Source organism: Kwoniella bestiolae, chromosome 4 (assembly GCF_000512585.2).
Source record: "Kwoniella bestiolae CBS 10118 chromosome 4, complete sequence".
NCBI lineage: Eukaryota > Fungi > Basidiomycota > Tremellomycetes > Tremellales > Cryptococcaceae > Kwoniella > Kwoniella bestiolae.
The window spans coordinates 1,528,525-1,553,017 of NC_089244.1; the positions used below are offsets into that span (position 1 = coordinate 1,528,525).

Genomic DNA, 24,493 nt, shown 5'->3' on the forward strand with positions numbered 1-24,493 from the left:
TGGGTCGACCCATTAGCTGAATCTCACGGTTTACAAGGGTTTCTTGACAAGGCACATTCCGAAGAGCCTTTGAGTGAGTGCGTCTCTTATCTTTCATCAGAAAGAGGAAAGGGGCTCCTGCTATTCGTATACACCTTATACCACATTACTGACGGTCGGGTTGGTACGTCAGGTGTGGCTGTCTGATCTTGAAGGCTTTGTGAATAGGGTACATAAAGTCTCAATCATCTCTCCTCGACATGAGCAACTCGGGAAGAAACGTTGGAGGATGGTCTCGAGAGACCCCACCTCATATATCAAGACTCAAGATCGTCTCTCCTGCTAGGCCGGCTGGGGGGACCTCAAATCCACCTCCTATTCCTTATCGTCAACGGCCATATATACAAAGTATTCCAGGCCGTCCGGCGCGTATTCCGTCCTGGAACAATCCTGCGATGGGAGCATACCAAGATATTCGTCACACTGACTCAGGAAATCACAATGAAGTACACCATCCTCAACCCAATCTTCACACGGACATCCAATCGCCGAGACCTTATAGACTTCCCGAATCTTTCAAGGAATCTTTGTTGATAGTTGATAATGATCCTAACCCTCCTCAGAGCTCTACAGCTAACCAGACTTGGAAATCTCGAAGAGCAAAGATCCAGCAACCTGCTTTGGAACCTGCAAATCAAGGAAGAGCACCAAGGATACCATTTTCGGCACGAGGTTCGACTTCTTCGATGTCGAGCATTCAATATGGTAATCAATCGATGTATCCGATGGGTGATCAGTCTGAGCCGCCCGTTTCGCAGTACGGTCCTGTCAGAGATAATCAAGCTCTACCCCATGGTCTCTACGGTAGAAACCATTGCCCTAATCATCCCATGAGGTTTTCAGCACCTCAGCCACTTCGAGATATCCCGACATTCAGAAATCCCGCCGATACAAGGTCATTCATCTCTCGCCCACAGTCAAGTTTCGATCAAGGCCAACAAGGGACGAATTTTAACGTTGATCGACCACTATTCTCAAGACTATCTCACCCACCACCAATACCTCACTTCAACTCGAACCCTCCAATCTCGATCTTAAAACGCGCCGCATCCATCCCCACGCCGACCTCGACTCCGACACTCCAAACGGGATATATCAACTTAGACTACCTCCACTACCTCCAGCTAGCAAGATTATCATGCGACGATCAAATCCTCCTTCGCGTCCATTCCCAATCTAGTATTTCTCCTTTGATCTGGTCAGGGGATATGAAGACTTCTGGCTTTTTCGCCACTTCCAGTGTATTTCAGCAGCTCACCCCGAAGTCCTATGAGGCGCTATTCAAGTCTTATCAATCGGATGAACACTTTAGGGACGAAGGATGGTTGAAGAGACCCCTGATGAGGGAGATCATGATTGATCATATACTGTGTAGACCTTCTAGGAAGCTCGTCACTGTAAATCTCAAGTCGATAACAGATTTGTCCAAAGTTGTGCGAGATGAGGGCGAGGGAGGGAGAGGGGATTATTGGATATCCACTACTAGATCTATCGATTGGGCGGTATTCGAGATTGCCAGAAGGTTGGCTTTCTGTTTAGTTTCGGGGGGAGTGGAAGGTGACAAGAAAGTAAGATTGGCGGTGATCAACCGTAATCAAACAATTCCAAGAAATGGCAAATGTGATTCCCAGAAGGGCGAAAGCAGGATCGCAGAGAGGACGATCAACCCGTATCTCTGTCTGACCGCGTACGAGTCCAACATACTCTCACCGAGTAAATTGGAAGCTTCCATTCATGCTCGGAAGAGGGCTAAGGACAGCTATGAGATCCTTTATTGGGGCAGGGTGTTTGGCGAGAATATTCAACAGGATCTAGTATTCACGCCTGATGTGAGTGTTTCAAACATCTTGCGTTCTAATTTGCAGTGCGAGCATGTGCTGATGGGAGGTTCGGTATGTGTAGTACCTTCCTTTCAAGCTACCTTCCAAATTCTGGAGACCCGCTACTTCCGTCAACTCACCATCGAATATACCAGGATGGCTTGGTAGACTGCGGTGGGATCCTGTTGGGGATGATTGGCCAGCTGCTGTAAGGTGTTTGAGGGAGAAGGTGTATCCGACCACAAAATGGGTGCATCAGCCTGTACATAAGTGAGTCTTAGTGTCACTTTGTCTTACACTACTCAGTATATGAGCTGGGTGCTAATGGCGGTACCGATCCTGCAAATAGGTTGGCATCCACCTGGCCACCTGACTCGATAGAACCAACACCTGGTCTTCCTGTGAGTGAGCACGAGCAAGGTACGGGTGCCGAGACGATGTCCAAGATCGTATCGGATGAAGATGAAGAAGATGCAGAAGCGGATCGCGTCGGTTCTTCTCGGTCTGAGGTATCCTTGTTGCTCGGGCAAGAGGACGATAGACCGAAGAAGGCGGTGGTAGATCTTATGTCGTAGAGTTTAGGAGTCCATCGCGGAGATACCTGTGTATATACCCCCTGGTGATTGTGATGAAGGGGACACGACTTGTTGCGATCGATATGTGATACCTATCATCTCCTCCTAGTACTGTGCGATGCGATTGGATCGATAACCAAAATCACCATGTAAGAGGGTCTGCGAAGAGAGTTTCGGCAAAGCCGCCACGAGCATGTACGCTCATACGGTTATCTACGGCTCTCGTCCGATGCTATTTTCTGTCGCTCGCATTCAGGCACAAAAGTCAACCGCCGTAAGGAACCGTCCGTTTGTCTATCGGTAAATTCGGAGTGAGACGTGAGATGCGAGATATTATTTGCTTAACTGCGAGGCAGCCATTTGCATCTAATCTATAAAAAAGCGACTGCAGACGTGCAAACGGCTTATCTCTGATCTGATTTGCGTTATTATCTTTCATACCTTATTCGTTTCTTCTTGTCTACTCAGATCGCCTCAACTGATCTATTCAATCCATATACATCTTGTGTGCCCAGAGACAGACTCGTACAGAGAGAACAGGAGAAAGAAAATGTCTCAATCGAAAACAGAAGTTGTTATCGTAGGATGTGGTGAGTCTCCTTCTCTCACTCTCTACTTCGACTCATGTGGAGGGCTAATGATGGATACGTCAATCATGAAGGGATCTACGGAATGTCCACCGCGCTCTGGATGCTGCAATCTGGCAAATACAACGTGACGATGCTAGATAAATGTGGAATTCTCCCTGCTCCTGATGCCGCCAGTACTGGTGAGTTATACCGACTCGACCACCTTTGCTCATTCTTCTGGTCTAGGTTGAAGCTGACTGTTAATACTTGCATTTGTATCAGATCTCAACAAGGTGAGCTTCTTCAAATTCGGTTGATGGCGGATATGCAAAGTCTTGTAGAGAGAGCTACTGCTAATAGAGATGTTTGGTAGATCATCCGATCTGCAGATTACGCTGATCCACACTATGCCGAACTTGGTTTCGACGCTGTTGAGAATTTCTGGAGAAAGCCTGAATGGGAGGGAACATACCACGAGTGAGTTTGACAGATATCCCATCCATGATGTCCCTTCATACCTTGTCCCAATCACACTCACATCTATCGTGCTCCTCGTGAAAGACCAAACTGATCGTTAAATCCGCAGATCCGGAGTAATGGCCCTTTCCGCATCAACAGAGAAAGAAGGTCTCGAATTCGTTTCATCCGCTTACCAGAACTGCAAGGACCTAAACATAGACGTTACTCTCCTGAACAACCCAAAGGATATCAAAAGCAAGTTCGCCAAGAACATCCCCACCGGTAATTTCGGTGGGAGACAGGGATACCTCAATCCCATAGGAGGATGGGCCGAGTCGGGCAGAGCATTGGAAGTGGGATTGAAGAGGGTTAGACATCTAGGAGGACATGTTAGATCTGGAGCGGAGGTCACGGGGTTGATCAAGAATGGGAGGAAGGTTGAGGGGGTCACGCTGAAGAGCGGGGAGGAGGTCAAGGGGGATTTGGTGCTTATCGCTGCGGGGGCTTGGTGAGTAAGCTCTACTCGATTTGTTTCATTAGTTTGAGTAGCTTAAGAGTGTTATCTACTTTGGGAATAGGACACCCGCGTTGTGTGCTTTACCTGGTGTATCTGCTCGACTGCCTGACCTGGTAGCTACTGGGTGAGTGAGACAGCTTAGATACTCGAATGTAATTGTGGACTTATCAAGCTGATTAGTTGTCACATTTAGACAAAGTGTCGCCGTCATCCAGCTCACACCAGAAGAAGCTAAACAATACGCCTCAGTCCCAGTCGTGAGTTGAGATGCTTGATGAAGAGGCGCCGCTGATCGCGATACTCGCATGCAGGTCTTCAACCTGGACGATGGATGGTACGTCTTTCCACCAAACCCTGAAGGTCTCATGAAGATGGCTATTCACGGTGCCGGTGTCCTGAACCCCCAATCAAACGGTGTATCACTCCCTCGAACCAAATTGACAGCTGGTGCTGAGGACGGTGCCATCCCCTTGACCAGCCTTAAGGGCTTGAGAGATGGGTTAAGACAGGTCTACCCTGAATTGGCTAAGAAGGATTACTTAACTACGAGATTGTGTTGGTGAGTTGGCATAATCCTTTTCATCTCAACTGAAATCACAAAGCTCTCATCTTCAAGTGGACAGGACTAATCAGATGATGATGCCCTATAGGTACTGCGATTCCGTGACTGGAGACTGGTTGATAGATTACCACCCAGATTTCGATAACCTAGTGATCGCCTCTGGTGACTCAGGCCACGGATTCAAGTTCACCCCCAATATCGGACGAGAGATCCTCAAAGTGATAGAGAAGAACCCTTCGCCTCAATACGCCGAGAAATGGTCTTTCGGCTATAGTGCCAAAGCTATCAAGGAAGAGGGATCGAAAGCGGCTGTGATGGATGTGTCGAAGGAGGAGGCGGAAATGGCCAAAGCTGGTGCGGACGTTAGGGCTGGTAAGAGGAAGGTGTTGAGGGAGAGTGATTTGGTCAAGCCTCATGATTTGAAAGCTAAGAATGCGAAGTTGTAATCGTCGTGCCCGATAGGGAACAAGGGCATTTCGGTGGGTTGTACAGTAGATAGCATACGGAATAGATCGGTAGATGTTAGATGTTTAATCGTCAGAGCAGATTTGACTTGTATGCATTCCCGATTCTTCCGCACTTACGGTTGATATTGTTAGCTACTCCATCCCATCTTCAAGGTCTATCCCCTTTCTTTACTTTACAAGATTCTATCATATACTTGACCTCCTCTATTCAACCCATTGAGGATGGAACATTGATTTTCCAGGCACGCAAACGAACAAGATTCCAGTAAACATCAGACATCAATATCAAATGTCGTCATGGTCATGTTTTTCTTAGTGTTCTCACATCCACCTACTTCCCTTCCCTCGATATCTTGTCCATACATCTGTTCATAGCTCCTCTGGTCTCCTGCTCTATGCTTGATAGCCTCCTATACATGCTTTCTCGACTACCACTATGCCCACTCGACCTCCCGCTCAACCCCTCCCATCCTCATCTTCCTCCTCGATCCAGCGTCCACATCACATCTCATCGGAACTATACCAGCTCTTCGCGAATATCCCTTTCCACATTATACCTGCCAAGCTTGAAGCTGATCTAGGAAGGATGTATGGTCTAGTAGATGAGCTGGGAGGCACGTGCGTCAGGGTTGAGGAATGTGGCTTTGTAGTCAGTGCGATCAAGGGGAAACCGAGGTTGGTAAGAAGTCTGGGCGAATGGTATGTGAGTGGTTCATCTTGTTATAACAGTTCAAAAAACTGAAGGCAAAGCAGGGCAAGCTGGTGTAAGATATCTTACACTTGGGATATATACAGGATAAGAAACCGATATTATCGCCCGAGTATATATTCGATACCTACACTTGTGCCTTGGAACATGCAGCGGAAGGTGATCCCTCTCGTCCGCCGAGGTTACCAGATAGATCCAAATATGTCATCAGTCCCGGTCCTAGACCCATCAAAGCCATTACGACTTTCCCGAAGATGTTGAAGACCGATACAGATGGGGAAGAGGAGGATGTCAAACCCGCTATGAAGAGGCGTAAATTGGCTCATAACGAAGAGATCAACAGTGAACAAATGGATGACAGGTATGAACCTATAGCTTTGGGGGATATGACCTTGTTTGGGGAGGACGTGAAGTTCGAGGATATTCCTTCGCTGTGCGTACATAGGGGAAGTCCACTGAAATGCGTCAACCAGGATATGGTGAGTTGCCCTTGGCAAATGGTCAAGATTTCAGCTGGATCACTAGTAGGGGAGTTGTAAGGCTGAAATGGTGGTCATCAGATAGATGCTATACGTCCTATAATAGAGGAAAGGGAGTTTGAAGAGGCCCAGCAGAAGAATTCGAATGTACTGAGTTACAGGCGGAGTCTGAGTGTGAGTTAGCCCCAAAAGGCCCAGAAGTTGCTTGGGTATGGGAAGCCTCATTGACTGATATATGACTTTTGACAGATCATGAAAGGTCAGCTGTACCGTTGGTAATGATGTTATGAGGACGAAGCTGATAACTTAATCTCAACAGCTGTGCCTCGTCGGATAAAGTCTGGGAAGGAAGCAATGAAATTATCTGGAGTAGGTGAAAAAGTCGCGCAGCGGGTGAGCACCTCCAGCTTCCTATTACACTCAATCATTTATCAGATCAAGATCGAATGCTAAGCCTGAGTGATTTGATTTGATAGATTGACGAGTTCCTTCAAACAGGCTCCATTCAAGCCTCTTCCTCCATCCTCGCTTCATCTCGCTTCCAAGCTCTCAACCTATTCGCATCGGTGTATACGATAGGGCATCACAAGGCGAAAGAGCTGTATGATAAATACAACTGTAGGACGCTGGAGGATGTCAGGAATCATTTTGAAGCTATCGAGGAGGACTCACCGGAAGTGAGGGTGAAAGATAAGTTGCGAAGGAGGCGGAGGGGAGGGATGAAGCAGGTCGAAATTGTTGAGGAGTGGATGAGGCTTAAGGGCGAGCTGGATCAGAAGTGGGTTTGAGCGTTCTTCCCAAAAGGGATACAATCATTCCAAGGGGGAGATATGCTTCATGAGGGATACGGGAGACATTCATCTTCAAGACCGTCAAAACAGTAGGCAATAGGTCAAGCTGATAATATCGTTTCTTACGATAGGATACCCCGTAAAGAGGTCGAAGAAATCGCTGAATGCGTGTTAGAACACTTGGAAGCTTATATACCAGGGTGCGAATATACGATCTGTGGAGGGTAAGTCCGATACGCCCGTTGGGACTCATTGATACGGAGTACTGGGCATTTCTGACTCGTCCTGTACGGGACCGCAGCTATCGAAGAGGAAAGACCGAATCAAACGATGTCGATATCGTCTTTCGCCCACCCGGAATGAATATGGACATAGGTCTCTTAAGGGATCTGTATTTGAGATTATCAGATCTGGGAATTGTAACGCATGTTCTGCGTAGGTATATCCAAACTATACTTTCTGAGCACCACTGCCTAGGTCATCCTGATGCGCTAAGCTGATGCAATGACTGCCATGTAGACGTAACCCATCGCGATCTGAACACGCCCATTCACGCATCAGCGAGTAACTTTGATAATCTAGATAAAGCATTTGTGATCTTCAAATTACCCGGACCTGGTCGTCTACACAGAAGGGTAGACTTGATCTCAGCTCCGTTCGATAGGTACGCGTCGGCGATATTGAGTTGGTCGGGAAGTATGATGTTTGAGAGAGATTTGAAGTGAGTGTGTAGTCTATATAATTCTATGATGGGCGGGGCAGAGAAATGTGATGTCGAATCGAACAAAGTGAGGCGAAGAGAGGAATGGCGGTGAAGAAAGCAAAGGATTTGATAGCTGACATATCTCCATGATCCCATCCAGGAGATACTCCGAGAACGTGTAAGATACTCTCATCTATCTACCTCTTAATATGCGCGATGCTAATGGAAGGTATCATCGCACAGACGAGGATACAAATCCCGAGCAGGTCTAATATCCGTATCATCAGGCGAAGAAGTCAACCTCGAGACCGAAAGGGATATATTCAATTTCCTAGGATTGCGATACGTGCCCCCGGAGCTAAGGAATGCTGATTGATCGTGTCTTCATGTGTGTGGAGAAGGATCATCTTGGACTGAAACCATCATATCATATCTTACCATATCATATTCATAGCTATAGGATAATTCATCTGATTGGTTGTATTTGTGTCTAAACATAGCTCGTCTGGGTTATTCGCCCGAAGTAGGTTGTATTTGAGATGGTCTATTGGCTGTACCCCCCTGTCAAGATTATATGCAATCACTTGCTTCCTTACTCCGTGCTAACGAATATCATATAAGACCGTCGTGACCCTTCGCATACACACCAGCTTCAGCGGAGATTTTTCAGGAAATTCCATGACAATTTTCATACATCTCCGAATTTCTATGTTGAATATCTATAATACATATACTCCTTGCCAACGAACAGATCGCCAAGCGAAAACTCATCTAGCCAGACGTATTGGAACCGCAACCGATATTTCCGTTTGATATCCAATCGTACTTTGATCAGTGGCCAATCTCACAATCGACACTACCACCTCGTCACGTCCGCCTCAGCCTCTCCAAATACACTCTCTTTCTTAACCCCAAACCCGCCATCCCCATCCCCATTCGCACCCTTCCCATACTCCTCCAGCGGGATCACCCGCCCCTCAAAAAACTTAGGCATCTTCCTCTTCATAAACCCATCGATCCACCCATTTATAGCTTCGAATTCCAACAAAAATCCATCATGTCCATCAGGACTTGGGATCAGCACCAGTTCCGCATCGGGTATGTACGCTGCGATTTCTTTTTGCTCGCTTGTGGTGAATAACCCGTCGGATTCGATACCTATCACGAGAGCTGGAGGTTCGAGGGCCAATGCGTCGGAGAGAAGCTTTTCTAGTTCTTCGTCTGTGGGCGGTTCGTCTGTTGAGGAGGAGGTGGGAGCAGGTAGTCGCGATGAGAGGGAGGACAGAGAGGAGTCGTTAGATGGTTGGGAGAGATCGTGGGTATCGAGTTTACGGGTTATGTGGATGTAGCAGTTTGCGTCGAATCGGCCGGTGAACTGTAGAGAAATCATGTCAGTTCAGGTTACAAGCTGAGCTACGTTACGGGAGTGAAGCTGAATCTAGGATTACCGTTCATAAGATATGTAGTGTAAGAGAGGGGAAGGTAATCTATTTTCAAAAGAGCATTGCCAACCCACCTTATCTCCCTGATACCTCAAATAACTCTGCGCACTAAATATCTTAGGTTGTTTCTCCCCTCCATTCGCACCCTTCCCATCCGCCTGCTGAGCGCTCAACGCAGCAGCTGATCCAAGAGCCACCCCCTGACCAATCTTATCGTTCTCACCGAGAACCAAGCTCTTCTCCAACTCTGGCGTCTGCGTCCCCGTACCGTTCGAGGTAGATGATTTACCAGAATCCGAGTTCCGCCTCGATACCAAATTGGAACTAGATCGATGTCCATCATTGTGCTCTCGCCACGCTATCTCCCTGGGCGATTCTATCCCCTGATGCTGCTTCACATCAGAGTCAGAGGGAGAGGACGGATCGGTAGTTTCTTTTCCTCCCATGATTCTCACCCCGCCCTTGGGGACCTTTGATTTATTCGAGGTGTTTCCCGATCGTCGACCGAATCGAGATTCGAACGAATCCCTCGATCTGTACGTTAAAAGCGCGGCCATTCTTGCTGCGGCGAGTCCACGAGTAGGCTGTTTGGTCAGGTCGACTTCACCCCCTGAGGGACCCTGTTCAAAGTAATATCCGTCTTTGTAATCTGGATCGGAATAGATGGATTGTCGTTGAGCTTCACCCCATGATATGCACCATGCAGAGTGTCTTGCGGATGTAGCGAGGGGTACGATGGCTTTGACAAATCCTGGTGGAGAGTTGAGAGGCCACTCGAGGCAGGTCATCCCGCCCATGGAACCGCCTATGACGGCTGCGACGGATTTGACGCCTAGTGATTGGAGGACGATGTAGTGGAGTCTATACACATAGAACGTACATCAGCCTTAGGCCTTTGTCCATTGCCCATGCTCGACGTGGAGGCAGGCGCTTTCTCCAGATTGATACCGGAGAGCAAAGAATCGAACAGATAGGGATTGAAGGCTTTGACCCACCTCACATCATCCTTGGGACTACTCCCAGGCATCTCCGGCCCAAACGGTCTCCCCGTCTCAGGATTGGTCGTCACACTTGAGATCGTACCATAAGGCGATCCAATGACATTCGCACAGAAGATGAAGAATCTGGTCGGGTCGAATGCCCTATCTGGACCAAGGAGGGGACCCCACCTGATACAAGGACGGAGAAGAATCAGCACCTTTCTTATTCTGGATGAATGAATTAATGAAAAACGGGAACTCGGGCGTGCCGAGCAGGGGACAGACAGAGACAGAGTAAAAGTCGGACTGAAACCCACCAATCTTCCACATCCGCACTTCCTGTCAGAGCATGACAAATAACCAAACAATTATCCCCCTCTGCGTTCAATTTCCCCCAAGTCTTGTACGCTACGGGGACGTCTGTGAGTTTCACACCTGATTCAAGAGTGAAGGTGGGGATGGTGGTGGTATTTTGGGTGATCAGTCCTGCGTAGGGGTTCGAAGATGAGGATGAGGACATGGTGTGGTGCGGTCTGATCGAGAAAATGACTCTGCAAACTGTCTGATTCTCCTTCTCTCTTGGGGTTTAAAATGATGAATTTGTCTATTCTGTTCTGTTCTGTCGTTCTGTTATGCGTTATCATGAATCGAATAGAGAAGAACGATATCTGTTATATGTATGTGTCCGTACTGGATGGATATTTCAGAAATCTGAGTCGAGCGATATCTTGGAATCGGTAATCACCGCCATGACTCTGACTTTACGTAAGCGGCTTTTGCCATCTCAGCTACAGAGGTTTGGCTCTCAGAGGATCAGAGTCATACCATCCTAAGCAAGAACACAAGATATATGCATATACCAACCCTCTCATTGTATACCAAGCCAACATTCCATTCTATACATTGACCGCACCGCAGTATTCATCACTTCTCAACAAATTTCTCCCTCAACAACTCCCCCTTCTCCCTCTCCTCCTTCCTCAGACCATCTCCCTCCGAAGAACTATTCGCGAGATAAGGTGTATTCAGCACCCTCTGAGCTTCGGGGATCTCCTTGAACGCCTCTCGTAACCTGTCTGTGGCTATTCGTTTGATTTCGTTAAGGACTGTTCGGGTTACTTGGAGGAGTGGGCCTGCTAGACCTAGTTGGAGGATTATGTAGCTGCGAGGTGAATAGTTCAGCCAGAATTTCACTCTTGACAATAAACTTTGGCCGGTTCGGGAAGTGAAGTTGAACCTGAAAGGTCTTAAGACAAGGGGTAATGTCTCATGAAGTTGCTCACCCAGAAGCACCCAACACCAAGAGCATAGCAAAATACAGCGGATTAAACAGCACAGCCATAGCTTCGTTCCATCCTAGCACAACCAAGATACCATACATCCACAGAGGTACCTGCGCAACCGAGGAGACCATCGATCGTTTAGCCTCAACATACGCGGCGTCGGCTTCTCTCTTGAATCGGGTTTCCAGGGATAACAACTTGGTAGGTGAGAGGAGCACGAATGCAGTTGAGGGATCGAAGGGGATCGGGTCGGATTCAATATCGAATGAAACCTCGGGAGATGGGAGGGTGGGGAGGAGAGAGGGGGTGGAGGGTGTGATTTGGGAGAAGATCGGTAGGAGTTTCAAAGTCTGGTCGAAACACCACATCATATTAGTGCATAATCCCTTCTATTTGAACAGTCATCTACTCACCTCCTCTTTCGCCTTCGTGAATGCACTTTCAATATCGTCCTCAGGTTTCCATACCCTAGGAACACCAGCTTCGTCATACCTGAATCTCTCTTCGAAAGTCGTACGTAAAGTAGCCAGTATAGTAGCATCGGAAGTCTGTTCCTCCAATTTCCTTCTGAGGGATAACCACGTTCTGGCACGTAAGGATGCAAGAGCAGTTTCGTTCTCTTCGTCAGAGCAGTTGTAGCCTGGGGTCATACAACACATGTATCAGCTGCTGATCTGCGTCATTTTCTTGATCGATCCAGCTGTATTTGACTTTGCGAGAGACACTCACTCTTCGCTTTTGAGAGATACGACCCCTCGGCATCTTCGCTGACTTCCTTGTATGTCGTGAGGACAGTATCCCACATTTTGGGTGAAGGTTGAGATAAGGCAACTTCAACAGGTTCGAACAATTGTCTCTTGACATTTCGCTGATCGACAAACAAAGGAAAATCAGCAATACAACACGGTTGGTACGGAGCAAGCAGGTGCGGAAGAATATATGACATTACAAACACGAAGAGATATGAAGAGATCGACTCACCTCAATCGTATTAACCATCTTCTTAGTCTCATCCTTCCTATACCTATCCGCAATATTCCTCAAATCATCCTCCAGCAATTCAAGTTCACTCGTATACTCCCAATCCGTCCCATCCACCACAACCTCTTTCGCACCATTCAAGAAATTCTGCTTCGCCTGTTCTTGCGCAGAAGTGACGATCTTGGCGAAATCATAGTTCACTTCTTTGGTCCCCTTTGACAGATTCTTGGTGAAGTTATTCAATTCAATCTTATGCAGATTCTTCAATTGCCCTAGGAACAACGAAGAGAGGTTGGAGTGAAGTGATGATAGGAGGTCGAGGCGTTTGCGCTGATATACCCCTGAATGATATCTTGAGGCATCTCTATCGAATTTGCCTAGATTGAGTATAGATGATCAGCTACATCTGAGACACTTCGTGGGAATTTTAGCTGGACTTACCTAAAGCAGTATCGAGCCAATCTTTCATTAATACTCCTAAACCTTCTATCACTTGTCCAGCTTCTACGGGCTTTCTGACCACTTTAGAGCTGGCTAAGAAAGTTTCCGTAGCAGAAGCTGAGATTTCGTCGCATCGGAACTGAGCTAGTAATTCTTGTTGGGTGGGTAGATCGAGATCTTTGTTGGTAAGGACTTGTTGCTATAAAAGATCGGATAATGACATCAGCTTGCAATGCCAAGACTATCGTTGATACGTCCGACTGCTCCATATGACAGCTCATGCAGCGTATCAAGAAGAAGTTGACCCACCCAAATCCCCTCCATATAAAATCCAACACCATCCGCTGGAATCCTCTTATGATAGCTTGGCTGGAACACATAATCCGACCTCGAGCGGTCGGTGAATCGCTTACGAAGCTCAATCACTTCCTCTTCAAACTTCTCAGGCATGAGCACTTTGTGGGGGAGCGTTGCGAAAGAGAGGTCGAAGTACGATGAGAGGGTTGCATCGGCGAGGTGTTGTGGCTAGAGTAAGGTACAACATCGGTCAGATCAGCACATGTTACCAGGATATGCTGACAAGTATGAGCTCGATTACTCACCTTTGAAAGACTAGCCCAGATCTTCTCCATATCCTGCGTCAAAGTCGCCGTCAAATTACTGACGGGAGTCGAACCGACATGATCTCGAATGACAAAGAGGATCATCGTTTTCTCTTGGGGTCTGAGAAGGAATAGAAGGTTAGCTATAACCCAGGATCAGTAAGGGTTCGGCAGCTCACTTCGGTTTCGAGCTATCACCGCCCCCACCAAACAGACCTAAGTTCACCTCGAAGACAGTCTTCAACAGACCCATGTTCGCTCCGTTGTATAAACCAATTTGGTGTTCCCTATAACGACGGAAAAGCAGTATGAGCGATACCCACCGACCTGGTCCCAGTAGATGAAGGATATTACTTCAGACAGACCATGCCCTAAGGTATAAAGCATGATTCAAAATCTAGGTAGACGGTTCGACATACCATAGATTCACAATCAAAACCTCCGTACTAGCCAAACTAAACAAAGCAGACTTCCTCTCAAAATCCTGATCTTCCCCTCTCTCCCTCCCATCAGTCCCCTCAACATCCATCACCAGGGTATTCCCATAGGAAGAGGGACACATCCATATACCCTTGGTAGTCTGCTGACGTCTCGATTCATCCATCACGTCGAAGCTTGTTCCAAAGAGCCTGTTGAGTAAGGTTGATTTACCGGTAGATTGAGAACCGAATACTGAGACTACGTCGTAGGCGAATCCTTTGTCTAGGAGACCCCATTTGGAGAGGTAGGGGGATAGTTCTTTGCTGTGTTATACAAACAAATCAACTGTCAGTATCTCTGTTCCATCTAGTGATTCATGGTGAATGGTGATGGACAAGTTGAGAGCGATCGGTTGATGAGATGATCAATATGTAAAGAGAGAGAGAGGAGAGATCACTCACCTGAACTCCTGATGCTCGTTGACAATTTGTAGCCTCCCCTCCCCCACATTATTCGTATGACCATCATGATGCTCCCTCTCCTTCTGAGTAGCTACCAGCCCATTATGCGTAGGAGGAGGCGAGACGACGGACACCTCCTTGACGGCCTGCCGAGCCTCGTCGGTTGTACGTGGATCGTCGAGTATACGCTGTAGTTCGGGAGGTGGATTGGATAGGAGGTCTGATGCTATTTGAGGGGTTTGGTTCATTTTGGTTAGGTTTGATGTGGTCTATATCATCTGATCAAGCAAGGGTATATAAAAGTAGAGTGATGGATTACTCCTTTCAAGAATGAATGGTGAATTGTGGATGGATGGTGGATGTGCTGCTTGACAACGTCACAGAGGTAATCATTACGGCTGAATTAGGTCAATGCACCGTACTCATCACTTGTATGAGTCACCCACTTAAGCCTTTGGGTAGTAACCCCTGTGTACAGTATATATAAGAAGAGTGACGCGTACAAGCTTAAGCATGAGTACCGGTTGACTTTGATTTCCGATTTACATTCACATTCACATTCACATTCACTTTCACATCAGCCATAAGCCATAAGCAATAAGCAATAACGACATCATTTGGAACCTCAACATCCCACTCACCTTTGCCAAGTATATTTATCACCAGTAAGAGTGACTCACAAGCTGACTTAGTGAGAAGAGTATACACGATGCCCCAATCAATAGACGACGATTTCTCAGATATCGTCAAAATATCACCCCCATCATCATCAGCAAATCTCAGTTCATTCGACTCTATCGGGGAGAACGATACTCAGATCAAACATGAGCCACTCACACTATCATCAACCACTACTACTTCCCAAGATGGAACCAGCGATGCAAGCACACAATTAGATATCAAACCTATCATCCCTTCATCACCTACCCAAAACAAAGACAGGAAACCTTTGAATGTCACCTTCAAGCCTGTTCCCATCACACCGACCAAGAAAGATATCAAACACAAAGTTGACGAAGGAGAGGGACACGGGGTGGTGGAAGATACAGTCAGGAGAGTAAGGCAACAATCTGATAAGTGAGTGTTTATCTCTTACTCAGCTAAATCATCTTCCATGAAGATGAGCACGAGTTAAGCTGATCAATGTCCAATCACTCTAGACTCCAATCGATCGCTCAGCCTTACGCTGATAAGACCCGGTTCTTTGCTGAATCCAAGCCCGTCTTATTCGTGCGTCAAATATTCTCTCCTTAACACTCCATCAGCTGATCTCCGTTATCGTGCTGCTTCCAACAGACATTCATAGCTCTCTGGGTAGGGTTCAGTGCCATCCCCATATTGATCTTCCTGTGAGCTTACACAAAATCCGGTAAGCCTGACCTACTTAAGCTGACATCTCATATTCGGCAATAGTGGATTCGCCCTTGCCGCTACGGTATTCATCCTTTCCACTGCATTGGTCTTCTCAGCTGTGATCGTCTTAGGAGCGGTCTTAATGGCGGGTAAGTGATTTATCTACACGCTTTTAACTTACTGTTCTGTCAACTCATCTTTTAAATGTACAATAGCTGCGACTATAATCGGTACGATTCTGTTTGGAGGTAAGTCCAGTACATGCTTCACCAAACTCCCTCTCAATTTCATTCCATCCGCGATCTTAATTGATATCATATGCACTTGAGCTAATCATCATAAACAGCTACCATCCTCACTCCGATCCTATTCCTCACAACCCTCTTCGCCACCGGAACCCTCCTCACCCTCCTGGGGTTATTCCTGATCCACCGACTCTACCTCCATATCCAACTATCCACATCCCAATCACCCGAGGGATATTCTCTCCAAGCCATAGGGGAAGGCCTCAAATCATGGGCAGAAGAGACTATCCAGCGATTCCTCTCGTCCCTCCCGTTCAACAAGAGACAAGAGGAAAGTGGCTGGCTGGAAAGAAGTGATAAGTTGGGAAAGGTGAATACAAGTAGGAAATGGTCGCCTGTTGAATTGGCCAATGGCGGTGGATCCCAAAGGGCGACTGAAAACTTGAATACCGATTTACACAAAGCCAACGAGCATGATCATGAAGATACTTCCAGCGAGGCTTCCTCCTCGTCTTCTATCCTTACTCCCACAACATCACATACTGGGACGGCATTATCTGAGAAAATAGGTAAAGGAGATATAAAGGATATACCTAGGCTGGATCGTTTCCCTGTAGCTGAGAAACCGAAACACAAGGTGAATTGACGGATATCCTTTGATAATAAGGGATGTACATCTCCCGAATCAGTATCAAGAAGGACGATATGATAGTCTAATTTGGTTTGATCTGGTTTGATTATGATGGCGATTTGTTTTATTTTCGATGATACGCGTTGTATTTCATTTTCCTTTCATTTATAATCCATGTATCACCATGTCATGTCTTTTGGTGCTCTTCTCAGTGACACACCAGCCGGTGTAATGATACATTTACTGGCAAGTGGTTCAATTTCGATGAGAAATCATATTTAAGGTTGATCCGTAAGATGCATTGCATTGATCATGATAATAACCTCATCTGGCATAAAAACACATAACATCCCATCTCCATTTTCATTTCACCCTTCTAGCTTCTCTATCTCATCTGGACCTATCATGAAGGTACATCCCTTCCTCTTTCCCTACTATACCCGCACTTCTGGACAGCCACTATACCATCCTTCCCCCACCACTCTCAACCATCAACTCCCTCTCAACCCCCTTCCTCTCATACCATCTCCTAACCTCATGCAAACTCGCACTAGTCACTCCTAGCCCAAGTAACGTAAACAAGTCCCGAAGGGATAAAGCCTCAGTCTGGAAGATGTGTTGTAGTATCGGCAAGTAAATGAGTAAGAGTTGGACAAAGAACGATATAGATATAGTGAGAAATAACATCTTGTTTTTGAAGATCGTACATGTTAGACCACGATTTTGGAGGGCGGAGACGAGATCGAGGAAGACGAAGCCTGTGAATGTCTGCAGAAGTAAAGGAAAATTAAATTAGCATGATACTCTTTGTCTGACACTTCCATTTCGCCCTCCCTGGTTTTTACAAACTTATCTGCCCTTTCCTCTATGTCATACAAAAGGGTGACATCACAAGACATTCTTCCCAACCCAATCAACTCGTTCACTGAGCACACCCAGCCCACCCTAGCCCACTCGCCATCCTTCGGATGTCTCGTGCAACTCACCATAGTCTGATCCCTCCTACTCATACTCCCATCACTTATCTCCCTCAAATAGATATACAACGTCCCCAGAACAATCATAGTCGCGCTGAAAGCCACTCGTCCAATCAACCGTCTCGACAACACATGATCCCCCTTCCTCCTAGGAGGACGGCGCATAATCTCCTTATCTACCGGATCGACACCCAGGGCTTGAGCGGGGGGACCGTCCATTAGGATATTGATAAATAGTATCTGCATCGCATTGAGGGGATTGGCGAGTTTGAAGAATGTCGATAGCGTTATGAGAGTTAATGCAGCGACAGCAGTGGAAAGTTGAAATGAAAGGAAATTTTGTATATTGTAGAATATCGATTTCCCCTCTTCCACTGCTGGAAGGATTGACGAAAAATCATCATCTACTAATATCACATCTGCAGCTTCCTTCGCTACGTCTGTTCCTGATTTACCCATCGAGATTCCTATATCTGCCATTTTCAGTGCGGGGGAATCGTTCACCCCGTCTCCTGTCATAGCTACTACCGCGCCGCGCATCTGCCAAGCTTTGACGATAGCCATCTTATGTCGAGGGGTCGTACGTGCGTAGACGGATATAGAGGGGACTCGTTCGATCAATTCCCGTTCGGTGAGTTGGTCCACTTGGGTACCTAGCATACAGCTTGATGCGCCAGCCATAGGGTTGATAGGACTTCCAGAAGATGGGTTGACCTTCAATCCCAGTTGCTTGGCTATGGCCAGAGCGGTAGGCTCAGCATCTCCGGTAATCATCACTACTTGCACTCCGGCGTTGTGTAAGGCAGATACGGCGTGGGAAACTCCCTTTCGAGGTGGATCCATCATAGCTTGGAAACCAACGAAAATCAGATCGTTTCCTTCGCCTTTGGGGAATCCGTAAGCCATAGCGATGACTCGTAGACCTCGAGCCGAGACCTCGTTGGCTCGATCGAGGATGGTCTTCTGCGTTGACGAGTCCAGAGATGGGGTGGAGGAATCGGTAACGTAGAAGTATCGACATTTGGAGATGAGTTGCTCGACAGCGCCTTTGAGGTATATCATGTCGGATCCACCATTCAAAGATCCAGTCACACTCATGATCTTCGTTTCGGAGCTGAAGGGTATTTCAGATTTACGAGTGAAGTTCTGAGACAATGACATGAGTCAGCCTCCTGTGACGAGTTGCACACACCCTTCAGCTTACCTTTCTCTGATCATCAGCTCCAATCACCGGTAACACATTCAACAGAGCCACTTCAGTAGCCTGTCCAACATTCACGCCCTGCTCATTCTTAAAAGCGTTGTTACATATGCTACCAACTAAAGCGGTCTTCTTCAATGCTTGAGATCGAGCGAGTTCAGGCTGATCAGGTCGTTTAGGTCCAAAAGGCGAGGTTACGTTGTTGAGAAGGGGTGAGAGGTCAACCAAGTCATCCACAGCGTACATATGCGTGACGGTCATTTCGTTCTTTGTTAATGTACCTGGATCGGAATGTTAGCTGTGCCCGTCATGTTCCGTGACTCAAGGACAGCTTACCAGTTTTATCCGAGCAGATCACACTGACACTTCCCAAAGCTTCTACACTGGGTAACTTCTTGACGATAGCTTTCCGTTTTGACATTCGCAGAACGCCCAAAGCGAGAGTAACGGTAGTGACGATTGGTAAACCCTCGGGAATAGCAGCGACGGCAAGAGAGACTAAACAGATTGTCAGCTCGTGTTCCGATGAAGGTCGATGTGGAAGGTAAGCTCACCTCCTATTGTGAACATCTCCAGCCAGTCTCTGTTTTGCAACACACCAATCAAGAAGATCACACCAATAACGCCGAATGAGAAGAGGGACAGTCGTTTGGCTAAATCGTCCATGTCGAGTTGTAATGGTGTCCTCTTCTCCTCCACCTGTAAAGACGTCACCATGATCAGCTATCTGTACTCGAATCAGAGGGTCGCCTCAATTAGCTAACTTACATCCTGCATCATAGAAAAGATCACTCCAAATTCCGTATCCTTCCCAGTCCCGACTACGATGCCCGAGCCGTGACCTAATTGGGGAATTGGGGAAAGCATTAGCTTATTTATTGAATGAAAACTCAGAAATGAGAACACGAAGCCCACTCACCACTCCTGACCAGCGTTCCCATAAAAGCCATACAATGCCTCTCGCCCAACGCTTTCCCACCACCTTCACCATGTGTATCTTCCCCTTCACCCCTCTCACAGATATCTGTGTTTTTCCTTGCTGGTCTGGTCTCACCAGTCAAGGCTGACTCGTCTATCTCTAGTGATACGGCGGTGATCAACCTGATATCCGCAGGTATACGATCTCCGACTGAGAAGGTAACTAAATCTCCTGGCACGAGGGCGTTGGCTAGCGGAGTAAGGGGGTGACCATTCCTATATATCGATCGATTGTCAGCGATATGATCAACATGAGCATTTGATATAAACATACCGTATAAGATGACAGTAATGAGGTACAAGCTGTTATTAAAGTAAACAAAGTCAGCTGCTAGGATCGCCTTCTACATGATCGACCAGCTCACCTTGTTCAAGGCTTCTAAAGATTTCTCGGATCGCTGTTCTTGTACGAAACCGACTGTAACGAGGTTTGGATCAGCTTTGTCCCTCGATCGGACCCTGTACAGAAGCAAGTCGCCCTTTCTTCCTGCAATCTCAAGAGATGACCAACTCACCAGTCAACACAATCCCGACAGCAACCACCACACAAGCCGCATCATCATAATTCCCCATCAACGCACTGACGACACTACTACCCAGCAAAAGCAAAATCAAGGGATTCTCATAGACCTGTTTAGCGAATTTGAGGAAAAGCGGATCGGCAGGTGGAAGCTCGAATTCGTTGGGTCCGTATCGCGCTAAGAGGGCTGAGAGGGAGGATGAGGGGAGACCTTGGGTAGGATGGGTAGAGAGGAGTTGGATTGTTTCCTGCAAACAGATGTCAGAATCAGCCGTCTCGTATCAGATGGCAGGCATGGTATTCCGTAGATTAGGTATCCTACCGGGAAGGGATAGTAAAATTGGAATAACACCCACATCAATAGTCTTATGCGCAAATATCGCACTAGGCGTTTCCCTCTGTCTCCTCTCCGTCTGCAGCCTCTTTTCCTCCTCCTCCATCCTCACCTGCTCATAGTCCTTCTTCCCCATAATCCGCTTTCCAACTCCTACCAACCTCCCTACAAACCCCTCCTCCTCCTCTTCGCCTCGTCCCTGCCCGCCAAAAGGTGACTGCTCGTAGTCCATCCCGCCATTGGTAAGAGGAAACCCACCGCCACCATGATGCTGTGACCTATAAGGTGAAGCAACATGAGGCGAAGAGTCCCGCCTGAGAGATGTGGTAGGTATCTTAGGTGAATGATGGAACGATGGAAATCCCTCTGTAACACTTGCCTGTCTTCTCAGAGTGGTAGAATACGCATACCCCCCATTATTCGTTACCGGGGTGGTATCGATCTTTCCAGGTTCGTCCACCAGTCCACCTAGTGTTGGATCATACTCGTTCCCGCTCGCGGTATAGCCCAGTCCGATATTCCCGTATGATCCCCTTGAAACAGTGTTGGACGCATTCCTCCCTGGTATTCCATAGGAGGAGGCGGACGCGCCGGCGGGGGGTGGGACGGACATGGTGTTGTTGTTATTGAATGATTTGGGAGATTGAGAGCGCGAGGTCTGCGGTGGGGGGGATCTGCGTTTTAATGAGGCTGATGAGTTGGGGCGAAGGATTGAGGACATGTCATTGGCGGAGGGAGGATGAATGCCTGTATGTTCTCTTTGTGCGAGATGTATAGCTATGGACAGCGAAGTCAGTCTAGATTGTATCTAGCACCTCTCTATGGGGTTCTATCTGCAGGAACGATGAATAGTGTATGACGAAGAGTGACTGTAATGTTGGAATATATTGAAGAGGTGCTTTTTGGTTGCTGCGTGTAGCACAACTCAACTCTCGTACATTTGGTGCACGGTGCACGGTCCGCTAATGCCACGAGGGAACAAGAGGCAAGAGGCGCGGCGCGTCCAGCGAGTGAGGCGGTTACTACCCTCGTTCTCAGCAAGTAGGGCAGCATTTTCAATGTTCAATATCACGTCTATGCGTCTATACATCTAGTATCTATAGGATCATGCATTGTATAATCGTTGATTCTGGTCCGCGCATTAAGCGTCCTCATATGGTGAACATACAAATGATAGACCCCAGGTCAGAAATATACAACATCAATCCTATCCTTCTACCAACCGAAACACAAAACGAGTTGTCAGCTTTTGTTGACCCCTGTGCTACGCAGTGACTTACCATCATAATCGCGATCCTCTTCCCATCCCACAGCATATTCCTAAACTCCCTTGCATCATCTTGGTAATCTGCAGAAGATCCATTTAAAGGTATATCAATATCCACTTCTATCTCGGCGCATGTCTCAGTGTATGCCATATGATCTGGTTTTTGCGGGTATGGAGAAAACGGAGAAGGAATGATGGATCTTGGTCCATAAATCTTCTTGAGGCGAACGGACGTGCGTCCGCGGAAGTCATTTCTCGCTTTTTCACCATCATTTTCTAATGTCATCCTATCCAGATTATTTTCCATTTGACTTTCCTCGAGTGGCTCCTCAAGCGCACCAAGGGGTAATTCTCTAAAAGCTGTGGCGTCTTCGTAGATCTGTTGTCGTATCGTCGATATCGGATGAAAGTCCCTCAAGATGAGTCTACCTCTCTTTGTGACCTTTCTAGTAACATTACCTCCGCCAGGGATATCACCTCCGTTTCCATCTTGCCCGGCCATGCCACCTTCAGCCACATGAGATACCGTCTGACCTTCCAATGTTGATACCGAATCTTCTGCACCATCGCCCGTTTCACCAAAAGCAGAAGCATCACCCCCATTCCAATCCACTTCCAAACATTTCCACCCCGCCACCTCCAAATTTGTCCGTGGCTGATCAAACCAAACCTTCCCGCAATCCTTCCAGAGAGTATAATGCAACACCTCCGGTATATCCCGTATCATCCTCCTGAGTCTGGTAATATCGATCACACAATTTGAATGGACGCATTCCTGGAACGAACCGTCTTTATTCGAGTACAGCGCTCCATAGAGCGAGATTGCCAATAATCCCTCGGGCTTTCCCTCCACCACTTCTTCCTTTCCACTGTGGGCGGACGATGACGAAGAGAGAAGGAATCGGGATTTCATTTCGACCCTGTTCATTTGGAGGGTACATTCCTCTTCATCCTTTTTGGTGGATGTGTATCGCCCCATATTGGAGGTGGGGAGGACGAAGACTGATCTGAGTGTACATCTAGGTACATCTCTGGGTGTCCAATGCTTTTTGTCTCGATCTCCTTCGTTCATTCCTCCGGTGATAGAAGAGGGAGAAGGGGACTCGGGGACCTCCCAGAACATGAGGCGAGGCTGGGCGACTTTCCCAGTTGTGAATTCCTTTTCGTCCATATCCAGCGGTATCTCTTGAGGCAACACCTCACAATTGCATGTGACAATCGTGGTCATCTATCATGTCGACCTCCGAGGAAGGTTCAATCTGGAATGGCGAGACGATGCACTAAGTGCCATCATAATACATCAGCTTTGCCTTCCTTTCCCTCGACTATTACTTCTGGTCAGCTGCATTTGTGTGAGATGAGCAGGAACGTCTTGACCCAACACCCACTCCAATGAGCTTCCCCTCCCGCCAGTCCAATAACCCCACCCACCCATATGCCGAGCCATCCCCATTCCCCACGAGAAACATCAACCTATCGCTCAGACCGCAAGCTACAATGGGTGTGCAGTATATCTCATTGGGGGGGAACGGGCCAATATCAATATATGGGTGTGATGCTTCAGGATGATAGATTGCTTGCCATGTATTTGGGGTGTCGTCGGATGAGGGGTCGAGAAGGTAGAAATGGATTCGAAAGGATTTACCAATGTTTGGATCGTGATGGGTAGACGCATCACCACTAATTGACATAAGTCATGTTTGACTTAGCATTGATCATGAAGAGCCACTTGCGGAAAAAGGGGGGAGTTCACCTACATTTCAGTAACGTGCACCAACAAATTCCTCCCCGGCAACATAATCCTACTCAACACCTCCGCATCATGCCTCGCACAAATCATCTTCCTCGGTCCCTCCCTTCCCTCAAGATCATACATCTCCCAAGCTACGGGACCTTCGCCCTGAGGATACCCGGTAAAGAGTCGATCCTGGAGGATAATCGTCCAAAGGCTATCCTTTGTCGGTATACTGTACACCTCGCTCGGTGAGAGGTAATGCAAATTCCGTTCGAACGACAGAAGCTCTCGGAGCTTCTCTCCCGCCGAGATAGGTACGTTGGAGGATGTAAAGGAATGTTGGTGGAATGCATATCGTAATTTGAGTTGGAGGAGGGAAGAGTAGGAAATGAGATGGTTCAGGTGTTTAGAGACCTGTGATATTCTCATCAACTGTTATTATCAAGGTGACATTTCACAGCTGACAATGTCAGTAAATAGAGTACATACCTGAGAACACTTGATCAAGTCACAGGCATTCAGCCCCTCCAAAACCCCCTCCGCTAGCCCACTGTACTCCTCACAAGCCAGCAGCCTCCCCAAAGCTGGCATCTCGCCTGGAGATTGGGACTCAAGCTTCGTACACCTGTAATACCACTCATAGAAGGCATCGTCTTGAGCAGGCGAAGGAGATACCCCAAGCATGTTGCTGGCCAACCGATTTCATAGAAAATTCAATCTTTAATGATATGCATCCAGCATACATACTAGATGATACCGGAATCGACATCATTGCTCACTATCACTACTACTAATGTAGAGCGGTGCAGACGGACATTCCGGTTGACGCTGAAGATGGTCCGAGCGCCGAGAACCGAGGTCCGAGACGCTCACTGTTCCGCCGGAACCACATCTACCCATCTCGAAGTTTCAGAGTGATTGCGACTGGTGCTTGTGATTATTCCTTTCTTTT

At 47.4% G+C, this 24,493-nt stretch overlaps 9 protein-coding genes across 9 annotated transcripts; 4 read left to right on the plus strand and 5 right to left on the minus strand.

The window, feature by feature from the left end:
• Positions 1-239: 239 nt before the first annotated feature.
• On the plus strand, positions 240-2,434 carry I302_106148 (uncharacterized protein; the record flags this gene model as incomplete). Its single annotated transcript, XM_019191891.1, has 3 exons — positions 240-1,868; positions 1,942-2,129; positions 2,209-2,434. The coding sequence occupies 3 exons, from the start codon at positions 240-242 to the stop codon at positions 2,432-2,434; spliced, it is 2,043 nt and encodes a 680-aa protein (XP_019046521.1).
• Positions 2,435-2,984: 550 nt separating this feature from the next.
• I302_106149 (uncharacterized protein) lies at positions 2,985-4,987 on the plus strand (the record flags this gene model as incomplete). The annotated part of the gene is made up of 9 exons (XM_019191892.2): positions 2,985-3,024; positions 3,096-3,203; positions 3,286-3,296; positions 3,377-3,480; positions 3,590-3,970; positions 4,041-4,103; positions 4,173-4,236; positions 4,291-4,538; positions 4,630-4,987. The coding sequence occupies 9 exons, from the start codon at positions 2,985-2,987 to the stop codon at positions 4,985-4,987; spliced, it is 1,377 nt and encodes a 458-aa protein (XP_019046522.2).
• A 457-nt stretch (positions 4,988-5,444) lies between these two features.
• I302_106150 (uncharacterized protein) lies at positions 5,445-8,066 on the plus strand (the record flags this gene model as incomplete). Its single annotated transcript, XM_019191893.1, has 10 exons — positions 5,445-5,711; positions 5,804-6,196; positions 6,278-6,374; positions 6,516-6,589; positions 6,673-6,974; positions 7,119-7,211; positions 7,289-7,422; positions 7,507-7,708; positions 7,851-7,868; positions 7,934-8,066. The coding sequence occupies 10 exons, from the start codon at positions 5,445-5,447 to the stop codon at positions 8,064-8,066; spliced, it is 1,713 nt and encodes a 570-aa protein (XP_019046523.1).
• Positions 8,067-8,546: 480 nt separating this feature from the next.
• Positions 8,547-10,632, minus strand: I302_106151 (homoserine O-acetyltransferase; the record flags this gene model as incomplete). The annotated part of the gene is made up of 4 exons (XM_065870222.1): positions 8,547-9,065; positions 9,207-9,993; positions 10,128-10,301; positions 10,430-10,632. The coding sequence occupies 4 exons, from the start codon at positions 10,630-10,632 to the stop codon at positions 8,547-8,549; spliced, it is 1,683 nt and encodes a 560-aa protein (XP_065726294.1).
• Positions 10,633-11,036: 404 nt separating this feature from the next.
• Positions 11,037-14,548, minus strand: I302_106152 (protein SEY1; the record flags this gene model as incomplete). The annotated part of the gene is made up of 11 exons (XM_019191895.1): positions 11,037-11,274; positions 11,396-11,745; positions 11,809-12,035; positions 12,125-12,263; positions 12,377-12,753; positions 12,818-13,016; positions 13,127-13,342; positions 13,420-13,540; positions 13,599-13,706; positions 13,839-14,162; positions 14,301-14,548. 11 exons carry the CDS (start codon positions 14,546-14,548, stop codon positions 11,037-11,039), a joined length of 2,547 nt encoding a protein of 848 aa, XP_019046525.1.
• A 461-nt stretch (positions 14,549-15,009) lies between these two features.
• I302_106153 (uncharacterized protein) lies at positions 15,010-16,544 on the plus strand (the record flags this gene model as incomplete). The annotated part of the gene is made up of 6 exons (XM_019191896.1): positions 15,010-15,377; positions 15,461-15,530; positions 15,597-15,649; positions 15,714-15,802; positions 15,869-15,901; positions 16,000-16,544. 6 exons carry the CDS (start codon positions 15,010-15,012, stop codon positions 16,542-16,544), a joined length of 1,158 nt encoding a protein of 385 aa, XP_019046526.1.
• A 444-nt stretch (positions 16,545-16,988) lies between these two features.
• Positions 16,989-21,152, minus strand: I302_106154 (calcium-transporting P-type ATPase, PMR1-type; the record flags this gene model as incomplete). The annotated part of the gene is made up of 11 exons (XM_019191897.1): positions 16,989-17,297; positions 17,516-18,652; positions 18,711-18,988; positions 19,044-19,205; positions 19,262-19,406; positions 19,476-19,549; positions 19,627-19,901; positions 19,960-19,988; positions 20,051-20,103; positions 20,201-20,453; positions 20,562-21,152. 11 exons carry the CDS (start codon positions 21,150-21,152, stop codon positions 16,989-16,991), a joined length of 3,306 nt encoding a protein of 1,101 aa, XP_019046527.1.
• A 572-nt stretch (positions 21,153-21,724) lies between these two features.
• On the minus strand, positions 21,725-22,977 carry I302_106155 (uncharacterized protein; the record flags this gene model as incomplete). The annotated part of the gene is made up of 2 exons (XM_019191898.1): positions 21,725-21,754; positions 21,820-22,977. The coding sequence occupies 2 exons, from the start codon at positions 22,975-22,977 to the stop codon at positions 21,725-21,727; spliced, it is 1,188 nt and encodes a 395-aa protein (XP_019046528.1).
• A 28-nt stretch (positions 22,978-23,005) lies between these two features.
• I302_106156 (uncharacterized protein) lies at positions 23,006-24,225 on the minus strand (the record flags this gene model as incomplete). Its single annotated transcript, XM_019191899.1, has 4 exons — positions 23,006-23,086; positions 23,195-23,486; positions 23,564-23,955; positions 24,031-24,225. The coding sequence occupies 4 exons, from the start codon at positions 24,223-24,225 to the stop codon at positions 23,006-23,008; spliced, it is 960 nt and encodes a 319-aa protein (XP_019046529.1).
• Positions 24,226-24,493: the final 268 nt, after the last annotated feature.